At 41.3% G+C, this 22,124-nt stretch overlaps 2 protein-coding genes across 5 annotated transcripts in view; one reads left to right on the top strand and one right to left on the bottom strand.

The window, feature by feature from the left end:
• The window catches only part of LOC135485346 (uncharacterized), a 28,220-nt gene extending 24,960 nt beyond the window's left edge, over window positions 1–3,260 (bottom strand). For both annotated transcript variants that reach the window (XR_010446556.1, XM_064767247.1), the window contains exon 1: window positions 3,017–3,260. Coding sequence is in view for 1 of the 2 variants with exons in the window: in XM_064767247.1 (XP_064623317.1) it covers window positions 3,017–3,247 (231 nt within the window). In the remaining variant the exon portion in view is untranslated. The remainder of the gene's footprint in view (window positions 1–3,016) is intronic.
• On the top strand, window positions 25–21,890 carry LOC135485344 (N-acetylgalactosaminyltransferase 7-like). Of its 3 annotated transcripts, none has more exons than XM_064767245.1 (14): window positions 25–568; window positions 10,982–11,209; window positions 12,673–12,883; window positions 13,431–13,569; window positions 14,679–14,851; window positions 15,019–15,238; window positions 16,169–16,342; window positions 17,086–17,203; window positions 17,342–17,470; window positions 18,071–18,161; window positions 18,461–18,591; window positions 18,987–19,076; window positions 19,917–20,042; window positions 20,159–21,890. In XM_064767245.1, the coding sequence occupies exons 2-14, from the start codon at window positions 11,042–11,044 to the stop codon at window positions 20,309–20,311; spliced, it is 1,923 nt and encodes a 640-aa protein (XP_064623315.1). In that variant the 5' UTR covers window positions 25–568; window positions 10,982–11,041; the 3' UTR covers window positions 20,312–21,890. The 3 variants fall into 3 exon arrangements, with proteins under 3 accessions (XP_064623315.1, XP_064623316.1, XP_064623314.1); XM_064767246.1 differs by lacking the exon at window positions 25–568 and adding an exon at window positions 5,213–5,615; XM_064767244.1 differs by lacking the exon at window positions 25–568 and adding an exon at window positions 6,656–7,125.
• The last annotated feature ends 234 nt before the right edge of the window (window positions 21,891–22,124 follow it).

The raw sequence follows: 22,124 nt of genomic DNA, 5'->3' as shown, positions 1-22,124 counted from the left end.
TGTGTAACGTGTCATCTTTAATTCTGTTGATTAGAAGCGCGCAACTTCTTGCTGTTGCTATGGAATATATCGTAATATATCGAGTTACTAACTCAACAGAGTTTTAGGATAGCACTTCAGAATGGTACCGTGCATCTGAACATTGCTCGTGAGAAAAGATCAGAAGCCGCCAGCTGAGGGTTGCATTAAAATCATGACCCTAACTGCCTCAGGCTAGGGTATTTGACTTTGATTATATCAGTATCACATCGCTTGCGGAAAGTAGACTGGAGTCATCAAAAACTGTTGAAACACGAAAAGGATATTCTCTGACACCGAAAGCTCAACACTGAATTATTCATATTCTAACCGCACTCAAGGCGAGACTCAAGGGAGCGTTCGCCGGCCGAGATCAAAGCGACGCCACTCCACTGATTATATAAAGGGTCAAGACGGACATGACCCGGGATGTGTCGAGTACGATATGGAATAATTGACCAGATAGAACATGTTACTCGAACATTGCTGTGAGTTTAGCATTTATTTCGCATTTCTACTATTGGGATGGGTCAGGATTTGTGATCGAAAGGTAAGCATTTATCATTGTGTCCTTTCTGCATGTGGCTTTCACTTCTTATACAGAAAATGTAATTTGATACGGCACAATATCGCTCATGGGATAAACAGTACTTGTATCAATTTTGAACTTGTGAAAAAATTCAACTCTGAAAGACGAAAATATTTCTAAGTCCACTGCAATCACTGGCTGCTCACAAGCAGAATTGGTTTTCAAAAGATCACCACAAACTATGAACTGATTGGGTGAGTAACTTTGATGACATTATTCTTCAAATTATCCATAGCATTACAACCTAGTGATCGATACTGCTGAAGCTATCAAGCTGGAGACATCATGGATAAGAGATTCAATTAGAAATAAGGGATCATAGTCAGTATCCATTATCAAACGCAGTCTCGGATAATAGACATGAATCAACTGTCTCCGGCGCCACTTCATGAAACGTCATGTATTACAGGGCTTCACTAAGTAATTACCGTTTATACCCATATATTAGTATTCTTTTCATCCTCTTGCCATTGTCATAATGACTTACCTATTTCTGCGTTTAGGCGTTTTCTTAGTACTTCTATCATTACGTTGCTGCCACTGAGCCTCATCATTAATGGTGGTGTTTTTTATTCTTGCGGTCAACACCAAGTTCAAATATTTTAACTCAGGAGTTGCCATAGGAATGAGAAAGGAACAATTTTAACTGGGAAATCGTGAAAAAATAGGGCATTGGATAACCATCTGGTGATGTGGAACAAAATGACATCTTCTGTCGGTGCTCACAGTATACCTTCTTTGTTCACAAGTCAAAAAGGCCAACCAAGTTTATGGACCTGGCACCAATTGGAACAGATCCTTTTTAAAGCACAATCCTCTCCGTATAGTTCCCACACCACGTAGTCGTAGCCTCGCCGGTGAATTGCCAATCAACGCACGGACTGTCCCACCCATGCACTCCACGATGAAGCCATCGCCGTGATAGAAGGTATCCGGAAATCAGCAATCAATGAAAACATAATTAGCATCAGTTTCAAGCCACTGAGCATTTTCATCTCAAAGCATTGAATGTTGGATTAATTCTGTCTGATGGGAGGCCAACGTTGAGGTGGTCGCCGTGAATAATATGGATCGAGATTTGGTGGTATATCGCCATAGCCTGGCTATGAAGGGCGACGAAAATCTCCACTCTAACAAGAAAGCGTTGGTGGATCAGCGGTTAACATGCTGGACTTTCGAACTGGTGGTCACGGGTTCGACCCCCCTTGAATCCACTACATTTTTCTCTCTTCATGTTGTTCTTTTTTATTCATTCACGTGTACATACAGTATTATTATTATTGTTATTACTAATATCATTATCATAATCATATTTATCTTGAAGAACCCTTGAACCCGAACTTTACAAACTCACGGGTTCGGAGTGTGCGACCATTCGCCAGAGCGTTTTATATACCCCGGTTACGTTTAAAGGGAGTATTGACAATGAGGTTCAGGATGCATATTGACCAGTACGTATAGTGTACACCTACGCTCAATAAATGAATACCGGAACCATATAAAAGTCAATCGATTTGATTTTATTTTCCTGATTCTGTCTATATGCTGCTTGGAGGATCCTTCAAGCCCAGAATTACTAGCTGTTATTGTCAGTCCAAGGGCTGTTGAGGGCATTTATTGGATTTGAGAAGTTTAACCTGCCATCCTAAGGCATCCTATCCAGGCCGACTGCGCCGCGACACTCCCACCCTCATTTGAATCATCATGAGGTGCAAAATGGGCGAAGTGGAAAAGCAAAAGAGTTCAATGAAAAAACAGCTATAGGTCTCGATCCAAAGAGAACTATATCGCCCTTCCGCGGACCATCACTTAATAGCTTGAAATAGCCTGCCAGCCCAATCGACCAACTGCCTCGAGATTACCGCTCCGTGCTCATTGGCGGTGAGAACTGATCAGTGCGATGGTTTGTCGGAACCAGTTTATTCGCCGAACCGATCAAGGGCTGTTCAGCCAGCCCAAGGGGAATTTTATGAGATAATGAGGACGCGCCATGCAGGTGAAACTATTATTGGGTAATTTAGGGTGATGGTGTTCTGTAATCGATACTGCTTCAAGCGTGGCACGTTCACGTCCAAGAGGAGAATAAGAAATGGTTGAGCTGAGATAAATTACCTATGCGCATCACCAACTATAGCAAACACCGACCACACAGGCAAGTCTTCGATCTACCGATTGTAGCTATATTTTTGTACTTTCCCAACTCGAGGACCATCAGCCTGCTTCACTTATGTCAACCACCGCTTGATGCATGCGTATAATTCTTGGATGAACCTGAGCCGTATCAGTTAAAAGCTTTGTGCAGAGAGATGCACATCTTCGAATCCTAGGAGTGATTTGAATATAAGCTTATGGTAATGACTGAATCAAAATTAAAACCTTAGTTAAACAAATATAAAGCAAAATTCCTACCTTTCCCCTCTTCGGCCTTGGTTTGGGCGCCGAATACACGTTGATAACCAGAAACCAGGAGATAACAACACACGAAATAAAGTGAAGAATAATTGGTGAAGCCGACATGATGCTGTCCGCAACGTGAGGCGTGTGCTTTTCCAATGCGACACAAGCCTGGTGCCTATGATTCCGTGATGTCCTCTCTGTTAGTAGTGTAAAGGATATATGAGAACCTGGATTATTCCCCATGACGACATTGCTAGAGAAAGGTAAGATAACAAAGGATAATCCTTTCTTCTTTCCTATCGGTTCTTCGTGACGCTGACTCGCGTTACTTACAGCAGTAACCCATTGTGATCATGTTTGTTTTTTTCTTTCTCTTTTGGGGAACACTGGGATGGGGATGCTACGTTTTATTATTAATGCGTTCCAACAATCCTTTATTCCTTCCATGTTACGTTGCAGTTGTAGTATGTTTGTCTTGGTTTCGTTGCTTATTTGAGCCGCGGTGAGTTCTCCTTGATCTTGATGTAGAAAGAGAGGAAATCCTCAAGCCATGAGACATGACAAGATCAATGGTGTCGTGATCACACACTTGGTTGTCCCCTACGAGGCGTTCAACACTGACGACAACTCAGTCATCCCATCAAATCATGCTCTGACGATCACTGAATACTACCTTCTTGGTAATGGATTGAAAGGGATAATGGCGGTAATGCATAACGGAATATTGAATTGAGACGTGCAAAGTGCAGAGAGATACCGTATATCTGTCATGACACTTCGCAATCTGTAGGCTTGGATGAAGACTCGGCGATAGTTCCGTCACCTCATCAGGTACAAGAGCTCTTCCGCTGACATGCTTACCGGAAAATAACAAAAATGATTATGAGACTTCCGAATACGATTGTCGATTGGCTAATCAGACCAAACGTTCTGTCTTCTTTGGGCAGCAGAAACACTGTGATGTCCCTGAACTATGATATACTCAGTAACCTTTGGGCTTCTTCTTACATTTACGCCACGAATTGAAGAATATGATGAGCCATAGCAGACCTGCATTTCTGAAGGGAACCCATTACTTCAGCAGCATTATAAATCTATATATATTGTACTGATTTTTGTGTCACATGTACATTACTTGGGAATATAGCAAAGGTTTTTAAAAGATCATTTGACTCACATTACCGTATCCTTTGCCTTTATCATGAATTCTATGCCTTCCGAGCAGTCCTCTTTTCGCCTTTGAACTCATATAAAACCCATGGCTTCAGTTGCCGGTGTTCTCGCTCTCCATTGGCTATCATGTCTTACGCTCATAAAAAAGGACACAATGCAGCCTGCTCAGAACATATCCATTTCACCTAGAGTTGCTATGACAATGATCCAGGTTTCCAAGCAAACCTTGGCGGCCATTCTGACATATGTTTCCTGGCCCACTGGCCTGGAAACGGCTCAATAATCCTGCTTTCCTTCAAGTGACAGAGGATAACATGTTACCATCTTTACGCCGCCGGCAAGACGATTGAAGTATAGTGGCTTGTTCGATTGAGTATCAACATTTCGTCAAAGCAGAAAATGTATTTTGCTATTTTCGTCATTTTGGTGGCTTCCCTATAATATTGGCATGTAGATTAGAGAAAGAGTAAGATACGTTGAGATGTTGACTGTCTAATTAGAGGCCATCTTTCATTAACGCTGCACCAGACATGAAAGAATTTCAGCAGCGAGTTTCATCAGTTTATGCCAAAAACATCTTCATACCAATCAGCATCATAGCCAGAGGCACAGCAATTGCTTTAATAATCCTCAATATGGCGCCTCAACTGAAATGGCAAGTTACTATCTTGACGCCGAAGGCAAGCGGAGTCTGAACATGTTGAAGTATAGCTAGGCTTGATCTATCGACATTTTCATCAATACGTTGTCTTCTCTTAGTGAAACAAGACAGTCTAATCTTTTAATTCCTTCACTTGTCACGTGGAAGGATTACGCCTGAAAAGCAAAGCAGTGACATTTCAATGGCATCATCTTCCATACGGCAGGTTTCACAACCCGTGTTACGAAGAGCTGTAAACGCCGAACTACTACATGTATAGTATGTAAATGCATTTTATCGATGACGGTGAGCAGTTGGATCACCAGTCGATGGCCTGTCAATCATGCCATTGAAAACTCATCATCAATTCTCATTCGAGAGTTTGTGCTATTAGATGGATCAATGGTTTTTCTTATTATTTACATTGTTTATTGATCTCCTTTCATGGTGCATGGACACGAAGTTTGATACTCTATAGAGAGTCCCATTCATTTAAACAATATCAGCATGGGCATTATGCAATTATGCGTTACCATGCTGACACGCGAGATGAGATGGGTTTATTATGGCGTCACTATAACGAGTGAACAAATGCTGATCAATCAAGCGCATAATCAATACATCAACTGCAACATATAGCATTGGTGTATCAAAAGTAATCAAGGTAGTAGCACATATCCACAGGTTATTGGTTCGCAGTGTGAAAAGTATCATAAGAACGGTGGGATAATTGGTGATAACATCGTAGTCAGAAAACAACCTTGGGTGGCTGAGTATACGTCAGAAACGGAAGATTCGGTAAGCGTTTTACCTTATTTTAGTACGAACAGCTAAATCGGTGATCGAAATCATTTTGGAACATGTTAATTATATTACCTCCCCGTTATATTGTCTTTCTTTTGTCCTCTCCTGACAATTTGATTACAGACAGTTGTTTGATGTTAATCAAGTGAATTTTCTGAGCTTAATGAACAAGAATACCGAGTCTAATGCAATTATGCGGTACGTTCAGCGCTGCTATCTTATATATTCCGGCTCCAAATGCTCCTGGACGGGTTTGTCAATACACACTTTCTTTTGAATAAACACGGATGGTGTACTTAATAAATGGCTTTCGTGTGACACGCCCTGTATCTCGACTTCATAGATTAGCTTGAGAATGAAAGACAGCATCAGTGTTGATGTCACCTTCGCGAAATCCTATCATCCGATATTCTCTCCATTGTTATCCGGCTTCTCTTGTCCTTCCCGACCAACCAGCTCAATTATCCTCTCACCCGGCTGGCAGGCTTAATCCCGGGAGGTGCCAGGTTATTATAGCTGAGGTTTCGTTATTGGAAAACTGATACGTGTGGAGACTGATCACAGTGATAATGCGATGTGATAGAACTTTATCCACGAGCCTTATTTTAATTATTTACTGAATGGTTTGTCAACAGACACCAGCACCATCACGACAAAGTTTTGGTGGCATCTAATCATCAGCACAGGCTGAACCTGCCGACTTACCGGCGGTGAATGTCAATTCTGAAGTCTCCTGGATGGACATTCGCACAGTACGCCGGTATAGATCGGCATGGGGTTGAAGAGAATAAGTACATTTGTAGTGTTGTCTTGTCTTTTCATTCTGCTAAACTGCTGTTATGGTTGGTAGGAAAGGAACCAATACCACTCGATGTCACGGTAGATGTCGCCCTTGTTGTGTTTATCAGTGTTTGAGCGGGCCACCCGGCTTGCCACACACTTCAAGAAGAAGGTCATAGATTGGTGCCGCAGGCTTTATTTTGATATTTCATTTACTGTTGGCATTGGATATAGTTTTGGCACATATGTAACCTTACAATAAGAAATGAGATTTTCTCGACATGTTACGCCAACTACCAAAAAACTAATCGATACGCTTATCAAGGCTACAACATAATTGCGATATAGGCTAGTACAGTATATGCATACTCATGACAATCTCGCCCTTCACACAGACAAGTTTAGTATATATTTGAATTGGTTTTTGTCGTGCCCCGACGAGGAAGCCTATATTCGGGGCCTAATAGAGTGTGTATAGGCCTAGAACACCAACACATGGATTGTACATCAAGTTTGGACAGGATGTGCTGTGAATGCATTGATTGACTTCGGTCAGTGGGTGCCACATCTGGCTCGTCTGGGCATTATTTTGCCGATATATGCTTTACCACGTGGCACCGGACTGCCACGCTGCATGTTACAGCGACGACAGGACGACTGTCTTTCTCTTTGTTCGTTGTTTACCATTGTCAGTCACTGGCCGATTGGAATATAAACTAAAAAGGTAAGTAAGTCCTAATCGGTCATTTCGGCTTTCCATGACTATAATTTTTGTCACAGGAATCCATCAACACTTTCAAAAGGATAGGGCCCGGATGCGAGCCCGGATAGCAACTGGTGTGTGTGTGTGTGGGGGGGGGGGGGGGGTATTGTCATAGATAATATCAGCATGGGGGGGGGGGGGGGGGGGCGGTGTCAAGTTACCTGTATAAGGGCGATAGACGATAAGACGCAAATATTATCAAGATGTTGGATTTAACAATTGTATATAATTACATGTATGATCGTTAAAAGTCATGACGGACTATAGGCTTGTCAGAAGAGTTTCATGATGACCGATTTTCGTGAAACTATTGTTTTAACGAACCCGGATATGAAACAGAATAGTGCAACCCGACGAACGGAGGCCAAACTATGGGTTGTCATAACATTGATTAAACTTTGGTCCAATTTGTCTCGAAAGTTAATAAGTTATTTCCGGAGCAATTTACAATTTGATTTTACGTCAGCATGCATTCGTACTTATAATTCGCCATCGCCATTCTCTAGTAAATACATGAACTGACAGTACATACCGATCAATTAAGAATGAATAGATTTTCATATTAGGTGGGTCAAGAGTGAATAGATTTTCATATTTTGTGGGTCAAGCCTCTTCGTGATAAACCTGCCACGACAATGTCAATAATTATTTAAAGCTGAATCTCCTGGTTCCGCCAATCCGGCACATATGCATTCGGCAGAAAACAATTTAGGGTAACCGATTGGAAAGCTAAGAGAATGTCGATATATTATCTTAATTTTCATAGTTAAGACGAATTCTCTGTGTGGTCATGTACTGACGGGTCAGTACACTCGAGCGAGAAGTTTTTTGCATTTGATTACGAGATCACATTTGACCAGTCAGCTTTAAGGTTCTTTAAGCTGACTGGGTGATAATGGCGACATGAATCATGGATATTTAGCTGGCCATTTCCCATTGCATGATTTACTTCTGTAGCCTTCAACATAATAAGTACACACATGGCATTATTGATGTTTTACTTAAATTCGTTAAAACATCAATAATGCCATATGTTTGTGTGAAAATGCATAGCTCTTAAAACAATCGATGGTGGAGCAATTAACCGCTATAATCTGAGTCTAAACTAATTCATCAATAAGTTACCATTTTCAGTTTTATGAGAATGAAGTATTCAGTTTAAGAAGCAGCCTGATGGCGTATATGCATGTAGAATTCAAAACGCCATGCAGTCTGAGTCAGTGCTTGTAGTGCCTTTTTTCATATGCCGGCCTGCACAAAGCCACACTGAACGCTCATGCAGAGATGACTTCCGTATCCTTGTCGAATATTTATTCCTACAAACGCTGGTTGCATACCAAACAGCGCATTCCAGAGAGTCCATCTCTCACTAGAATGGTTGAGTCATACCCAAGGGGAGGCAATGAGGAGAGGAACTAGAGACGACAGCCAGGTTTATACGAGACAGGCCTGGTCTGTATTTTTTTCCCATTTTCATCGCCCACGAAAATGTAGCCTTATACCTTCTCATTTCCTGTTCATATCCAGCGAAGAACTCAGTTAGCTCATTCAATCTGCTGAAAAAGACTTAGTGCACGAATACTGGTAAGAAATTTGAATTTCCTGGTATGACTCTGGCATCAATTTTGAAATTTCATTCATCTAACTAAGGTAAGGGCGATATAGGCCTATGCACTTTCTTTAAGTTTTCATTATATGGGCGTTAATAATACTAATGAGGTTCTATAGTCGTTCGAATTTCTGTCGATTTAGTCACTCAAGCATCATTCGTTAGACATTTAGTTTCAACGGTTCTTTCTGATTATATGTCCCACAATTTGTAAATGGAGGTGGTTATTTCTCAAACCAATTCAATATGCAGCTGTACGTATATGGCATATGCTTTTGGGAATAACATTGAATATCTTTCGCCACATGATACGATGGGTACTTTTCCGTCACTCACGACAAGGACAGAATATACTGCCGCATGCGCTGACTGCTTCATTTCAATATTTGCTATTTGCGTTATTGATATCAGCAGACATCTCAACATGACACCTTAATAGAAAACCAGCCCATCGGCCATTTTATCAATAACCCATGCCAGGCATACCGTATGCCTATTTGCTATTGCTCTTTTGTAATTTAGATATGAACTGTTGTTTGCCAAATCCCATATTCTGTTCGTTTATGGTGCAGAGGTTTGCGATGGCATGTTCTCTGTGGACAAATGAAAACTTGTACGTACATGTACACGTACATGTAATTGTGTATACTGCCCGCAAATGACACCCGCAGCCGCAGGCAGTCCTTCTCGTTTTATAGAGGCTTTGCCATGCATACAGGCTTGCATGCGAGATGTTCAAATTTTTTTTTTTACTGACAAGAATTCATCATACTGAAAGCATCTTATGTCAGCTCCAACTTCAGCTTCTTGTGTAACAGCTGATCCCCCCCCCCCTCCATGATAGGGAGGTTAACTATATTTTGACATCCATATCACTGTGATACAAAACTGCTTTGGCAGGCTGGTCCATTTCCCTAATTACCATAAACCGATCGTTCAATCTCTATTTGCTACCAATTTATCATACCATTCATCCATTAAAACAACAAATCTATAAAAATATGATAATTGATATTCTGGGTAATAAATTCATGCACCATAATACTTGTTTGTGTTAGAGATCATTTACATGGCTAGGTTATAGGCCTACACTGTAACAGTCTGGAAATAAAGGTCTGTGAGCTTTTTTAGCTGGCGTAAATTCACGGAATCTACATTTTTGCCCGAATCATGCCGTTAACCTGCTCTGGTCTACCGTCTTGCTTGGGTTGGTGTAGAAGTAACGTTGTCCAATTGATTTGAGGTTTCAATACGAACCCATACTGCTGTTGGATCAATTATTGACAACTTGATAGCCATCAACTACAATCAAGAGAGTCCTTTAATGGTTCAATCGATTCGGTCTGCATGTACAAAGTATATCCAGCCTGTTCGGTTGCAGTTTAAGATTACCGTTTATCCTATGAGTAATATACAATGTACCACGTTTTTACCCATGGTGTTAGATCTATATAGTATATTATATCAGAACGAGCAACAACGACAGAGTCATATCAGTCAATACGCAGGCTCAAAATTTGAAACGTCTCAGTCTGGCGTGTAGCCTACATAGTTAAAAAATATAAAGAAAATAAGCCTTTTTGATACATGCGAAAGGAGGATGCGCCACATCCTCAGTTTTATGACGTGACGTACATGTATAAATGTACGTCACTGAGACCATCACATCCTCTGTTGAACGACATAAGATCGCAACATGCATGAGGAAAAACCTTTTCTGGGCCCTGATGGCATGCCACTTTACGTGAGAATCGTGAAACCAGTTCTGTCCCCTGCTCATTATAGTTGCTTGAGGAACCGATCAACACTTGATTCAAGAAGTTTGGGGTTCCGCCTTAACAGTTGAAAAAGTTAAATACATGGTAAATTATGTTTGTGTGTTTTTTTTGTCCACTTTTTATAAGCTGCGAACTGCACTGTACCGACAGACGATCGATGGAAGAACACATTCAATTCTATAATGTTATGACAAGTCACAGTGGTCTACAGTAGTTCACATGCGTATACTTATTGATAATATTCAGCCGGCAGCCGACGTTCATGTTGCAGAAACACCGATCGGATCCACTTTCTATTGTTTTTCTGATTTATTTCATTCCAGAGAGCCAGGTATCGTGCTCAAACGCAGAGATTCCCGGCGAGCAGCTGGAGTCGAGATCATGCGTGGTAGCGTCGTCTGCTCATCTTCGTTAACCATTCTCTTTCCAGAGGTAACAACTGATGGACTTGGAATTCCTCTTGTTTGTGATAATCCTTTAGCCATCCAGAATGAGATTACTCGGACGAAATACGCGAAGGATCCTCTATTATCTGATATTTGGTGGATTCTGTGTCTTTGTCTACCTCCAGTTTTCCAGCTCAAGATCCGGTGATCAACATGAGGTTTTCAACCAGTTCCCGGGGAAAATGCCGAATATGGTCGAAGTTAAACGCGAGGTAGGTTCCTCACAGAGCTTCTTTGTTTTACTCGAAACTTGTGAACTCGTCAGTGTCGTATAGTGTTATATAGTTTCATGGTTGTCATTCTGTGCACTTTTAAAAATGAAAGGACCAATAATGAAACAGAACTAAACTTATACTACATCCATCCTGCATGGTCCTGACACCGATTGGAGTAGGCCTAAGGGATTTGAGTTGTGTCTTAAAGTGGAAAAAGCGTTCATAGTCAACCATTTTTCTAACAGCATGTCGTCAGTATCACAATGTGCGTGTTACCGAAAGAAGCTCCAGATTTCAATTTGGCATGCATGATTATGATATGCTATATATAGCCCTACTTTATGATGAACGCAGTGTCGGGTATGGCTGGCGGGAGTGGACAAATATCTGAATTAAGGGTCGGGATAAATCAGATTTATACCACGACTATATTCATAATAGTAGACAGCCAATCAGAACCCCGCATTTCATGAATTATGGTGACCATTAAATCTGAATTATACCACGACATAAATGAATCAACCCACGACTATAATCGTTTTAGACCCACGACTATATTCGTAATAGCAGACAGCCAATCAGAGAGCCGAATTTATGGACGGAAGTGCGATTTATGCCGCACCATAAATAATACGATTGCCACCTTCTGATTGGTCTAAATATGCCACACCACAATTCCTATTTATGCCGTGGCATAATTGTGAATTCTGCCGCGCCATTATTCACGAGATCCGATGCTTTGATTGGTTGATTTATGCCGTGGCATAATTCTGAATTTTGTCCACTCGCGCCAGCCATAGTCGGGAGGCAATAACTTACGTTATTCCCTCTTGGTAGCAGGGTACATACACAGTGGAATCTATACCGCGGTTATTGATTCATCTCGTTGCAAACGCAACTTCTAAAATCATAAATAATTTGTAACCATGCACTTTAGAGCGAGCTGAATAGATTAGAACTCTTTCAGTGTAAAAACCCCCTGTGACAGACAAAGCTTTGCTGGTTTAATGCTCATCATAGAAACCCCAATGACAGACTGAGGTTATTAGGTATGCTCATCGGATATTTTAAGCTGGCGTGATGATTGAAAGTTGGTTCTCAGGGACCCTGGTCGTCAATTTTGGAGAACCTCCACAAATTGCTGTTTCACCACATAAACCATAAGAACTACATGTACTGCTTACCAAAATACATGTTGTTATACCCCAATGAAATGAAAATCCTAGATGAAATAAATTCATATATATATACACTGACTATACACAAGGTCTCGGATCCCTCGGTTTGCTGATGGTTTTTTCTCTTCTGAAGAAGGTCTGTAAACACAATCCACACCATGAATAGATGAAGTCCGATCTACAAGCGGGTATCTTTGCCGATATGTTTGAAGGAAAAGGCAGTCACTTGATTTCAGATGACCTTGGCCTTCATCCGCAGAGATAGTCTGCCTTCTCTTTCAGAACCGAGTTGACCAGAACGTACAGCACATGGAGGTTCAGATCGACGCAAACAGGCAAGATCCCAACCAAATAAAATTAGTTGAGGACCGTCCAAATGATGGCGAGCCGCCAGCTCTTGCTGGTCCTAAGAAGTTTGGTCCGACGTCACACCTCAACCCAGGGAGGCGTGGTAACTATGAACCACCTGAACTGCCGCCAAAACACGGTCCAGGTAGGCGAATCAAAAACAATTTGTGAATTCGCTTTGAGTAACTTTGTCGAAAAAGCTGAAGATACATGTACATGTATAGGCCTATGGCTGTCACTATACACTAACCAACTGTCACCTTATAAACTTATAGCTCCAGCTTGATTGATGATATGATCTTCAAATGAAGTCTACTTCGACATTGTGACACCATCTCTAAAGCGGAGTACTCAGTTAAAATCAAACCAGTCTGAGTCTGCTTAATACCTGTCCATCGGCAACTGCATGTTTCGCGAGCAGACACTGACAAAAAGCGGCTGGTAAAACGTATATGTCAATACCAGGTTTCGTAAATGAATAAGATAAAGTTAAAAAGTAGCACCACGCCTACGGTACTTAGCTTTGTAATCGGTCTTTGGATCTGTTCCTTTTATTCTTCATCAATCTATAATCGATATCGCCATCAGTAGGTACAAGGCTGAAAAGTGTTCACCAATTAAAGTTCTTCCCTGTTGTTTCTTTTCAGTTCTCGCTTTGAAACAAGAGTTTAACTCTCTCTTTCTTTCTTTAGGTGAAGGTGGCAAGCCTGTTTATACCTCATTGCAAGAGAAAGCCGATGTGGACAGGGCGTTGATGTACGATGGTTTCAACATGCCTGCCAGTAACAAAATTGCCATGAACAGGACCATTCCGGACAGTAGATTACAAGAGTAAGTCAGATGTTCACCATTCGATCAACCAGATCTTGGTACATGTATACATCGTGAATTTTGGCAAGAGACATGTTTCGCAACCCTTACGAACTTCGAACCACGTCGTACGAAGTATGTACAAATGTTTATAACATCATTTTATCGACGACGCCGGGATTTTTGACCAGAAGATTCCCCAAATTCCTCTTCATTCGCGTAGATGAATTCGCCAAGTAGGCTTCGTACTTCGTTCTTGGTTGCGAAACCTACCACTTGCCGAGAATCGATGACACACTTGGTTCTTGTGCGTTCGTAACAGATGCGACAGGTTGTAGTTATTGTTCCAGGCATGAATGTAATCCGTGATTGATATACCGGCTGTTCACTCAGTAGTGACAGTGTGTGCTTAACTTATAATATGTTGTCATTAACATAAAATCTAACACGTTTTCTTTATTGAATATCCAGTTATAATCATAGTTTAGGCCAATGGTAGAAGTGTAAATAGAACATATATAGTTACAGCTCTGTTGCCGTAACACATGTTGTATCCAACTTGATACCAAGAAGTGCACAGTGTGACTCTTCCTTTTGTAATGATGTAACAGGATCTATAACTGATCGCCTAAAGCCACTTAGAGCGCGTAATATTACATTTATGACATTAGGGTGGATCGTATCACTGACATCAGCATATAAAAACAACGACTTTCCGAGATCGTAATGAACAAGAATTCGATAGGTCGTGTGTGATGCTAATTGAAGACTCTGCGTCAGTTCACCCAGCAATGAAGCAAAATAATAAAAAATGAGCTCCACGTTTGATAATTATCGATAAGAATGCTCGTTGCTTCCTTCGTGAAATTGCTAAGAGTATGGCATCGAATCATTATTTAGCTTGAGCTGCTCCTATACACTGTAAAAAACAAGGATGTCACATAGGGTGCCTTAGAAATGGGAAGGTGTTATTCCATCTAACAGAAATGTTCTGGAATCGTGGCTGTTTGCGATATTGCTCATTATAAGCTGGAATAAATTCCTCAGAAATCCTTTAAGAAATCACTCGCTAAAAATTAGAGCATTGCGTAAATTTCCCGGTGTCCAGTGTTTTTCTTGTGCTCTTGCAGGTGTAAATATTGGCAGTACCCTCCTGAAGAGGAGCTTCCGACCGCCAGCGTGGTGGTGATATTCTACGATGAGGGCTTGTCACCCCTCCTACGAACCGTCCATACTATTGTAGATATGAGTCCAAAGAAGCTACTCAAAGAAGTTGTCATGGTAGATGACTTCAGTGAAAGAGGTAAGTGTATCATGAAGTACTGATGCACTGATGCTTGTCTTCAAGATAGGTTTTTCACCTAATAGCTAGCACTGATGCTTGTCTTCAAGATGGGTTGTTCCCCCAATAGACCATCGCCCATGTCACTGTGTAATTTTCTATTCGATTTTGGAATTCTTATTTTCCAGAGGATTTCCGGCCTCCAAATGGGTATCTATACAAATATATGCGGGAGAAATTTGGGGATTTGGTTAAGATCTATCGCACGGAGAAGCGGGAAGGATTGATTAGAGCGAGGAATTTCGGTGCTGAGAAGTCAGTTGGTGATGTTGTTGTCTTCCTTGATGCCCACTGTGAATGCAATAAGAACTGGTTGGTGCCTCTCCTGGCAAGGATTGCGTATGATAGGTACGTTTCAAACCAAGGGACTATTAATGCTGGTCTGGTAGCGTCTTTTAATGAAAATACGATTTTTAGGTCTCGATCAGAGGTGTTTCTTCCTTCCGGGCTCGAACACTAACCATACGATTTCATAGAGGACATAATGAATTACTCGATGCACTCACGAACCCCTTCTCGTTGTACTAGATATTATTATTGTGTCTGGTGAAAGTGGGATAACACAGTTATGAAATGTGCCAACTATCGTCATGACTTTGTTGACCCAGATCTAGAATAAATAATTTACATATACAGTGTAACAGTCGTGGTCATATCTCATTATGGAGATTCTATCGATTTAGCGAGGTTAAGCAATATCCCAACATTGCCCAAGGCAACAAGATTCGAAATTGTCGAGTTTGTCAGAGAGAGGATAAAAATATAGGAGAAAAAGTGACGCTCGTTTCATATCATTCCTATACCAGTGTTAGTGACAGAAGCCAACCTGAATACCTAAAGTTTTGATCTAGATCGAGTGGCTCTATGTAACTCACTTTGAAGTGGTCTTTGTCTTAAAAACCTTGGGTGATGCCGGCTAAAGTTAACATCTGTCCGATATATGACGTAAATATGCCTTTATTGCCATGGCTACGAATGGTCAACTTATATGAACAGCATAACAAATAGGATCAAGAGAGTTGGTGTCATTTTTCTTTAATATACAAGCGGATTATATGTTAAGCCTTCGAGCATAATCCGGTTACTCGAGGGAGATGCATGTTATGACTGATGATCTCGCAGCTGTTGAGGGCCTTGGGTGTCTAGCCTTTAGTTTGCTCAGTACGTCTACACTTTCATCTTTTGGTGTTAAAGTGGATGTTTTCAAACCTCTCCTGTATGCCTTCTTAACATTCATTACTGCTCGTGACGTGATTGCTGAAGTGACGTCTCTTTCAGAACCATTTTAGCCGTCCCCATCGTCGACATGATAGATGGTAACACGTTCAGGTACACGCCCTACTCTACCAACAGTCATAACCGCGGCATCTTCGAGTGGGGCTTCTTCTACAAGGAGAACTCGGTGCCTGAGAGAGAACTAAAGAAACGGAAACACTTTTCAGAACCGTACTGGTAAGTGAGCAGTCCTCCAAAAGCCAGAGGGGAGGAGACGTGAGCACGACTCTAACCTGCGGCCGTCGGTTTGATACTACGATCCGACCGTTTCGTGATGTAATTGGCTGTTATCAGATAGAGTCGACGCTGATTTCTCTACTTAAAGATATAATAGCCTATATTCAAGATGTATGTGTAGGAGTCTGACCAATTTTTCTGCGTCATCAATTAGACATAATGACTGTCTGTAAAAAGAAGTTTTATTCACAAGAATGTCAATATCTGTTGTTCATCGTGAAAGATCGAGTGGCACATCCTGAGAGACTTGGCCCACATACGGGGCCAAACAATTTCATGACTTCCTTCTGAGACACCGATTTCTTAACTAGCCGCATAACTTGGACAACAGACTCGCTGAGTTTGTAAGTGAGTTACGTGACTACAGTCTTTAGAGTTGGGTTGGGTACTGGTGCCATCATTCCCCATTCCGAAAGACATATTAACATGAACCAACACAGAATACAGCGACCATTTTATTTTCTCATAAACAGTACCCAGTCATAAAACCATGTACCAAATGTTCAGCATCACTTTGATGTTCCGTTGTTATGGAATTCATTTTCAGTTTTGTCCTAATCCGCCAGGTCTTTTCATGTCTAAAATAACATTGTAACAGGTTAAGTTACCATTGTAACATGTAAGCTTACCATATATCGCAAAAAACAGCTAGTAGCAAATACAGCCGGTTCCTTCCTTTTTAGGGCGCCCACGCATGCGGGAGGCCTTCTAGCAATTGATAGGAAGTACTTTTTTGAAATGGGAGGATATGATCCTGGTCTCAAGATCTGGGGAGGAGAAAACTTCGAATTAGCTTTTAAGGTAGGTATGCTTCTTCTTCTTCTTCATCGTCTTTTTCTAACTTCGCTTTCATGATTTGTTCAGGGAAAGCATTACACTGAAACCAAGAATAGATGGCCATATTTGCTGAAACTAATTTTTTTTTAAATTTATTTTCAGATTTGGCAGTGTGGGGGAAGTTCAGAATGGGTGCCTTGCTCACGAGTCGGCCATGTGTACAGGGCGGGCCAGAGAGCAGCCTTCAAATCTGGTATCAAGAACAGCCATTTGTTACCTCTGGCTTATATGGTAAGTTGGCATCTCCTTCGTGCCAATGCGTAGCCCCTTATTGCCTTTATAAGCCTTTTCTGTATCGACTTTTTACATGTGTATTTTATCGGTTTTTATTTTTAAGAATAAAGACATTTTCCATACGTAAGAAATTAACAACTGCCGTGTCAATGATGAAATGGTGTTTTCCAATACTACAATTTTCCAATAAAATTCGCGAGAGTGGCGGCTACCTCTGTTTCGGATGTACGGTAGTCTTACCCATCGAGGACGCCTGGTTCTGGTGACCATCACGTCATCTGGACACGTTTTGTCACTAACTCTGGCATAAGGTCTAATGGACTGAAGCAGCTTACGCCTAAGTTAACAAGTTAACAACCAGGCCCTGGTGGTGAAACTATCCCCATTTAATAATTCGATTTTGATGGTTACTTCTGCACTCTGCGCATTCTGCTAGTATCAGACACAATGTTTAAACAGTAAATGATCGACGCTCCCCAATGATGCTAGAGGTGGCAACTTGACACACCTGAGGTTGATGAATGATGCTGTGAAAAATGGTCAACCCGGGGGTCATCTTTTCGATATGAGATTAACACACCTCTCTCTCCCAACCAGAACTACAAGAGAGTTGTAGAAGTGTGGATGGATAATGAATTCAAGGAATACTTCTATAGGATGTTGCCAGAAATCCGGAAGGTCGATGTCGGTGAGTTCGCTGGAGGTTTTAAAACCACTTTCGTGTACCCTTTGTAACACTTGCTTGAAGGATTCTCTGTGTGCCGAATACACGAGTTGTCCTTCATCAGAGTGCACTACCACGGCAAAATAAGTAATATGGCCGATAGTATTACATGATTCGCATTTTCAAGTAATCACAGGATGTGGAGAGACTACGTTTACAGATTTCAACACAGTTTAAGTACATTTTCCAATAAAAGTCCTTGCCGCTGGCAATACAAAGACATTTAACTTGTCGATAATCCTTGAGTTACTTTGTTTTTCCAGGCGACTTGTCAGCCCAGTTTGCCATTAAAAAGAAGTACAACTGTAAGAGTTTCAAGTGGTTTATAGAGAATATTGCTTATGACGTGCCAGAGCGGTACCCATATCCACCTCCTCTGATAGGGTGGGGAGAGGTAAAGATAATTTACTGGTTCTCTTTCAGTGTCGTATAAGAAGTTGACATTACGTCTAGTCTTATAGTATTTGTCACATATTATGAACCAATAGTTTTCCACATGTATATGCCCAGCTGATGCTGGCCATGAAATATCATCCCTTCATTTGCGGGTTGATCGCGGAGGAGATATTCATCTGCCACAGACTGAGATGTTTTATTTCGGACTCTCTTCGCTCAAGTTCAGTTGCGTTGAATGCATCATATCGGCGACCTTTCGTTTGATCGAAACAGGTCTGCCTTTCTTCCGGGCTCAAATCGTCGCGCTGGTCTGGCATATTATGTAGCAACAAAGAACCGTGTTATCGAGCATGTGTCATACTTTGTTTATAGATTCGCCTTTTTTTCTTTTAGATCTCGACAGTTAACACCAACCAGTGTTTTGACGCGCCCAGGGATCCCATGCTTTCCGTGTACGGGTGTCATCACGGAGGAGGCTCGCAGGTGAGAACCTAAACTTCTATTTTGACGCGAGTACATGTAATCCCAAAACATCCAGACATAATCATACGAAATCCCTAAACTTAAATTTCATCAACAACTGACAGCCTTGGACGGTGTAGCTGAATGTGCCTCCCATGATAGGCGAGCTCCGACACAATGCTCACACAGGAACTTTAGGCAATACATGGTTAAAGGTATAATGAGAGCAGTCTTGTAATCAGTCGATCGACAGCACGAACCAGTTACCATGATGATACAAAGCAAAAAATGCTCATCGTTTAGCTGTAATGGAAATGCCTCTATCACCATACCAACGTCACCTAACTTTACCCGATGGCAATAAGAAATGTCAAAGGGTCTAATTCCTACATTGTAGTGCAATGCGATTATCAAATTAAAAATGTTGTTTACCGACAATTTATGCCGCAATCTTGCACTTCGGGATGAAGAATTTCCGCTTTTCATTTGTTTTTTTCTTGGGGAAACCTGGGCTCGAGTCTAAGACCTGGCTTCGGAGTTGTAACTTATTCCCTGTTGGCTTGACGATGTGGGTCATTGGGTAACACATTTGGCGATATGAATAAAGACTAGCAAATGCTTTTACTTCAATTCTGTACAGAAAGGCCTAGTGTAAATGTACATAAAGTTTTAGATAAAAGCATTTGCTAGTCTTTATTCATATCACCCATTATCTTCAAACGGGCAACTTAAACTACGTGATCTCCTCCAAAACTCGGACTAAAAGACATGATTTCAGGCTGGAAAATCATTGATAACTTGCGCTACGTATGAGTCACTTTACCACCGGTTAGAATTGTTATATTAATGTTTTCTTTGTAGCTGTTCCGCTTCAACACGAAGGGTCAGATCGGGAAGGGTGAGCGAATGGTGGAGGCAGACGGTAACGGCAAGCTGTTCATAAAGATGTCATCAGGCTCCCAGACAGGTCCGTGGGAGCTAAGGAAGGTGCGTATTCAGTACTTTCTTGTGAAAACTAAACCCATTATTAAGCTGTTTTGCACTTGGTCAGTTTCAGTTGGAGTCAGTTGGAGTAATGTATGCATTCTCTTTTTCTTGGTTAGGACACTCAAGCCATCTACCACACAGAAAGAAAGAAATGTGCCGACGTGGTTGGTACGGACGTCATGCTGAGGGATTGCGATCCAACTAAAGAAACCCAGAAATGGTTCATTCGAGAAATACACCCTTGGAAACACACTTACACGAAGGAATGAGCGCTCGTCCGTCAAATATATCTATTGAAACAACAGAGTCAAGTTTGGAAACAGTCACTAACGGAGTGATCATGCAGTTTACGAACCTGTCGTTAAGTGGGGTATCTCCACCTTCATTCGGTCTCTCCGCACATATCGATTTTGTTCCTCATAAGTTCATGTGGGACTTTCTGATATTTGGTGACATGTGGTATTGTGTTTGTTAGCCAGAACATGGAGATGAACTTGCATTCTTTGGCACTCTGTGGGTGCCAAGTGATTATCGTTGCACTTGGCAGCAGTGTGCAAATTAATGTTGATGAGTGCGTCGTGCCCGCTGCCCACAACAGACATGGCTGAAATATTACAATATTGCGGTGTCTTTCGCTGTAAAAACGCATCCCTTGTGCTTTTGCAAGTGCTTGAAGGGCAAGCGATCCCAGCAATGGATACAGTCGAATAATGTCGATAGATGTACAAGTCAGAGCAAAAATGCTGTAGATATCGCTCAAGTTTAGAGACAATGGGTGATATGAATAAAGACTAGCTCATGTACTCCATGTACATTTACACTAGGCCTTTCTGTACAAAATTGAAGTAAAAGCATTTGCTAGTCTTTATTCATATCACCCATTATCGACGTTGTGCGTCAAACCTGAAAACGCACAACGCCGATAGATCGGCATGATAGTCTTTAAAAAATGCTTGCTATGTAGGGTTTGAATCCTTCATAAGATATGGCGAGCAATTAAGAGACGTTGACTGTTTTGTAACTGGTGCCGACTGCTTCATATTGATGCCATATTGTAGCATGGGGCCATGACACTGGAAAGCTGCTGGTGTTGCTGCCTTGCTGATATTCATGGGCCGAGTTCTTCTTTGATGGACATTGCATTTTGGTCATATCATTGTGTTCCTCAGGCAGTTTTGCCAATGTCTTGTGTGATTGGTACACTTCTGGCCAGAGAATACCTCGGCAAGAGAGGACGGGAGGCTTTGATTGGCTGGTGGAAAGCGGTGAATAGATTGTCATGCACAAATTAGAAAGTATCTCCGCAGCCAGATGGAGCCTCGATCAACTTTGCGAATGGTCCCGTTATTTATCATTTCGGATTCATTCCAAGAAGAAAGGGTTGTTGGTAATATTGATTAAGTTTATTGCAATTTATAGTAAACATGTTTGGTACGCTTATACAGAGGACGTTGCCCGGTGGTTTTGGTTGAGGTTAATTAACTTAGTTGTGTACAATATTTTATTCGTTGGTCCCACAGGGGCTGGGTGCTTGCGGGACAATAGGTGCCATAGAGTGATGCTACTTATTGAAGTATTCGATGCCCCCACAGAGAATTCACTTAATAACAATGTACTTTTATCAATCTTGGATAGAATTACAAGCCGGCATTAATGTACTCTAAAGAAAGTTGTACTTATCCACTTGTTAATTAAGTAATTGCTTTATGATAATTAGTGCGTATGTATTTCTATGTACATTGCACTTCTAAACTATGCAAGTTGAACATTCCATTAAAGTATGTAGGCCTATGTTAGGGGCAAAAAATAGTGGTTTGTGAAATGAAATAAATAAATATTTTTCTTATATACTTTACTTTGTCTCTGTATCTTTTTTAGCAAATACAAAATCTGCATTTATGCAATTTGCGATGTTTCTAAATGACGAGGATACGAACATTTTTCGATAATATGTCCGTGTTTTCACCATGAACAGCTTGTCGTACCGGCTATTTCAGAATATTTTGACATAATTCATACCGTTATAGAGGCTGCTCATAGCACATTCTCCAAATAAACTCGCCATTGGTAACCGAAGTGCTT

The sequence above is a fragment of the Lineus longissimus genome, chromosome 3 (assembly GCF_910592395.1).
Source record: "Lineus longissimus chromosome 3, tnLinLong1.2, whole genome shotgun sequence".
In the NCBI taxonomy this organism is placed as follows: domain Eukaryota; kingdom Metazoa; phylum Nemertea; class Pilidiophora; order Heteronemertea; family Lineidae; genus Lineus; species Lineus longissimus.
The sequence above is the reverse complement of the archived record's forward strand: the minus strand, read 5'-3'. Positions and strand labels throughout refer to the sequence as shown.

Excerpts from the sequence above, each read along its gene's own strand:
- LOC135485344 (XM_064767245.1), top strand. The coding sequence starts at position 11,042 with ATGAGATTACTCGGACGAAATACGCGAAGGATCCTCTATTATCTGATA. Across the intron at positions 17,204-17,341 it reads ACTTCGAATTAGCTTTTAAG|ATTTGGCAGTGTGGGGGAAG; the intron begins GTAGGTATGCTT and ends ATTTATTTTCAG. Across the intron at positions 18,592-18,986 it reads CTCTGATAGGGTGGGGAGAG|ATCTCGACAGTTAACACCAA; the intron begins GTAAAGATAATT and ends TTTTTCTTTTAG.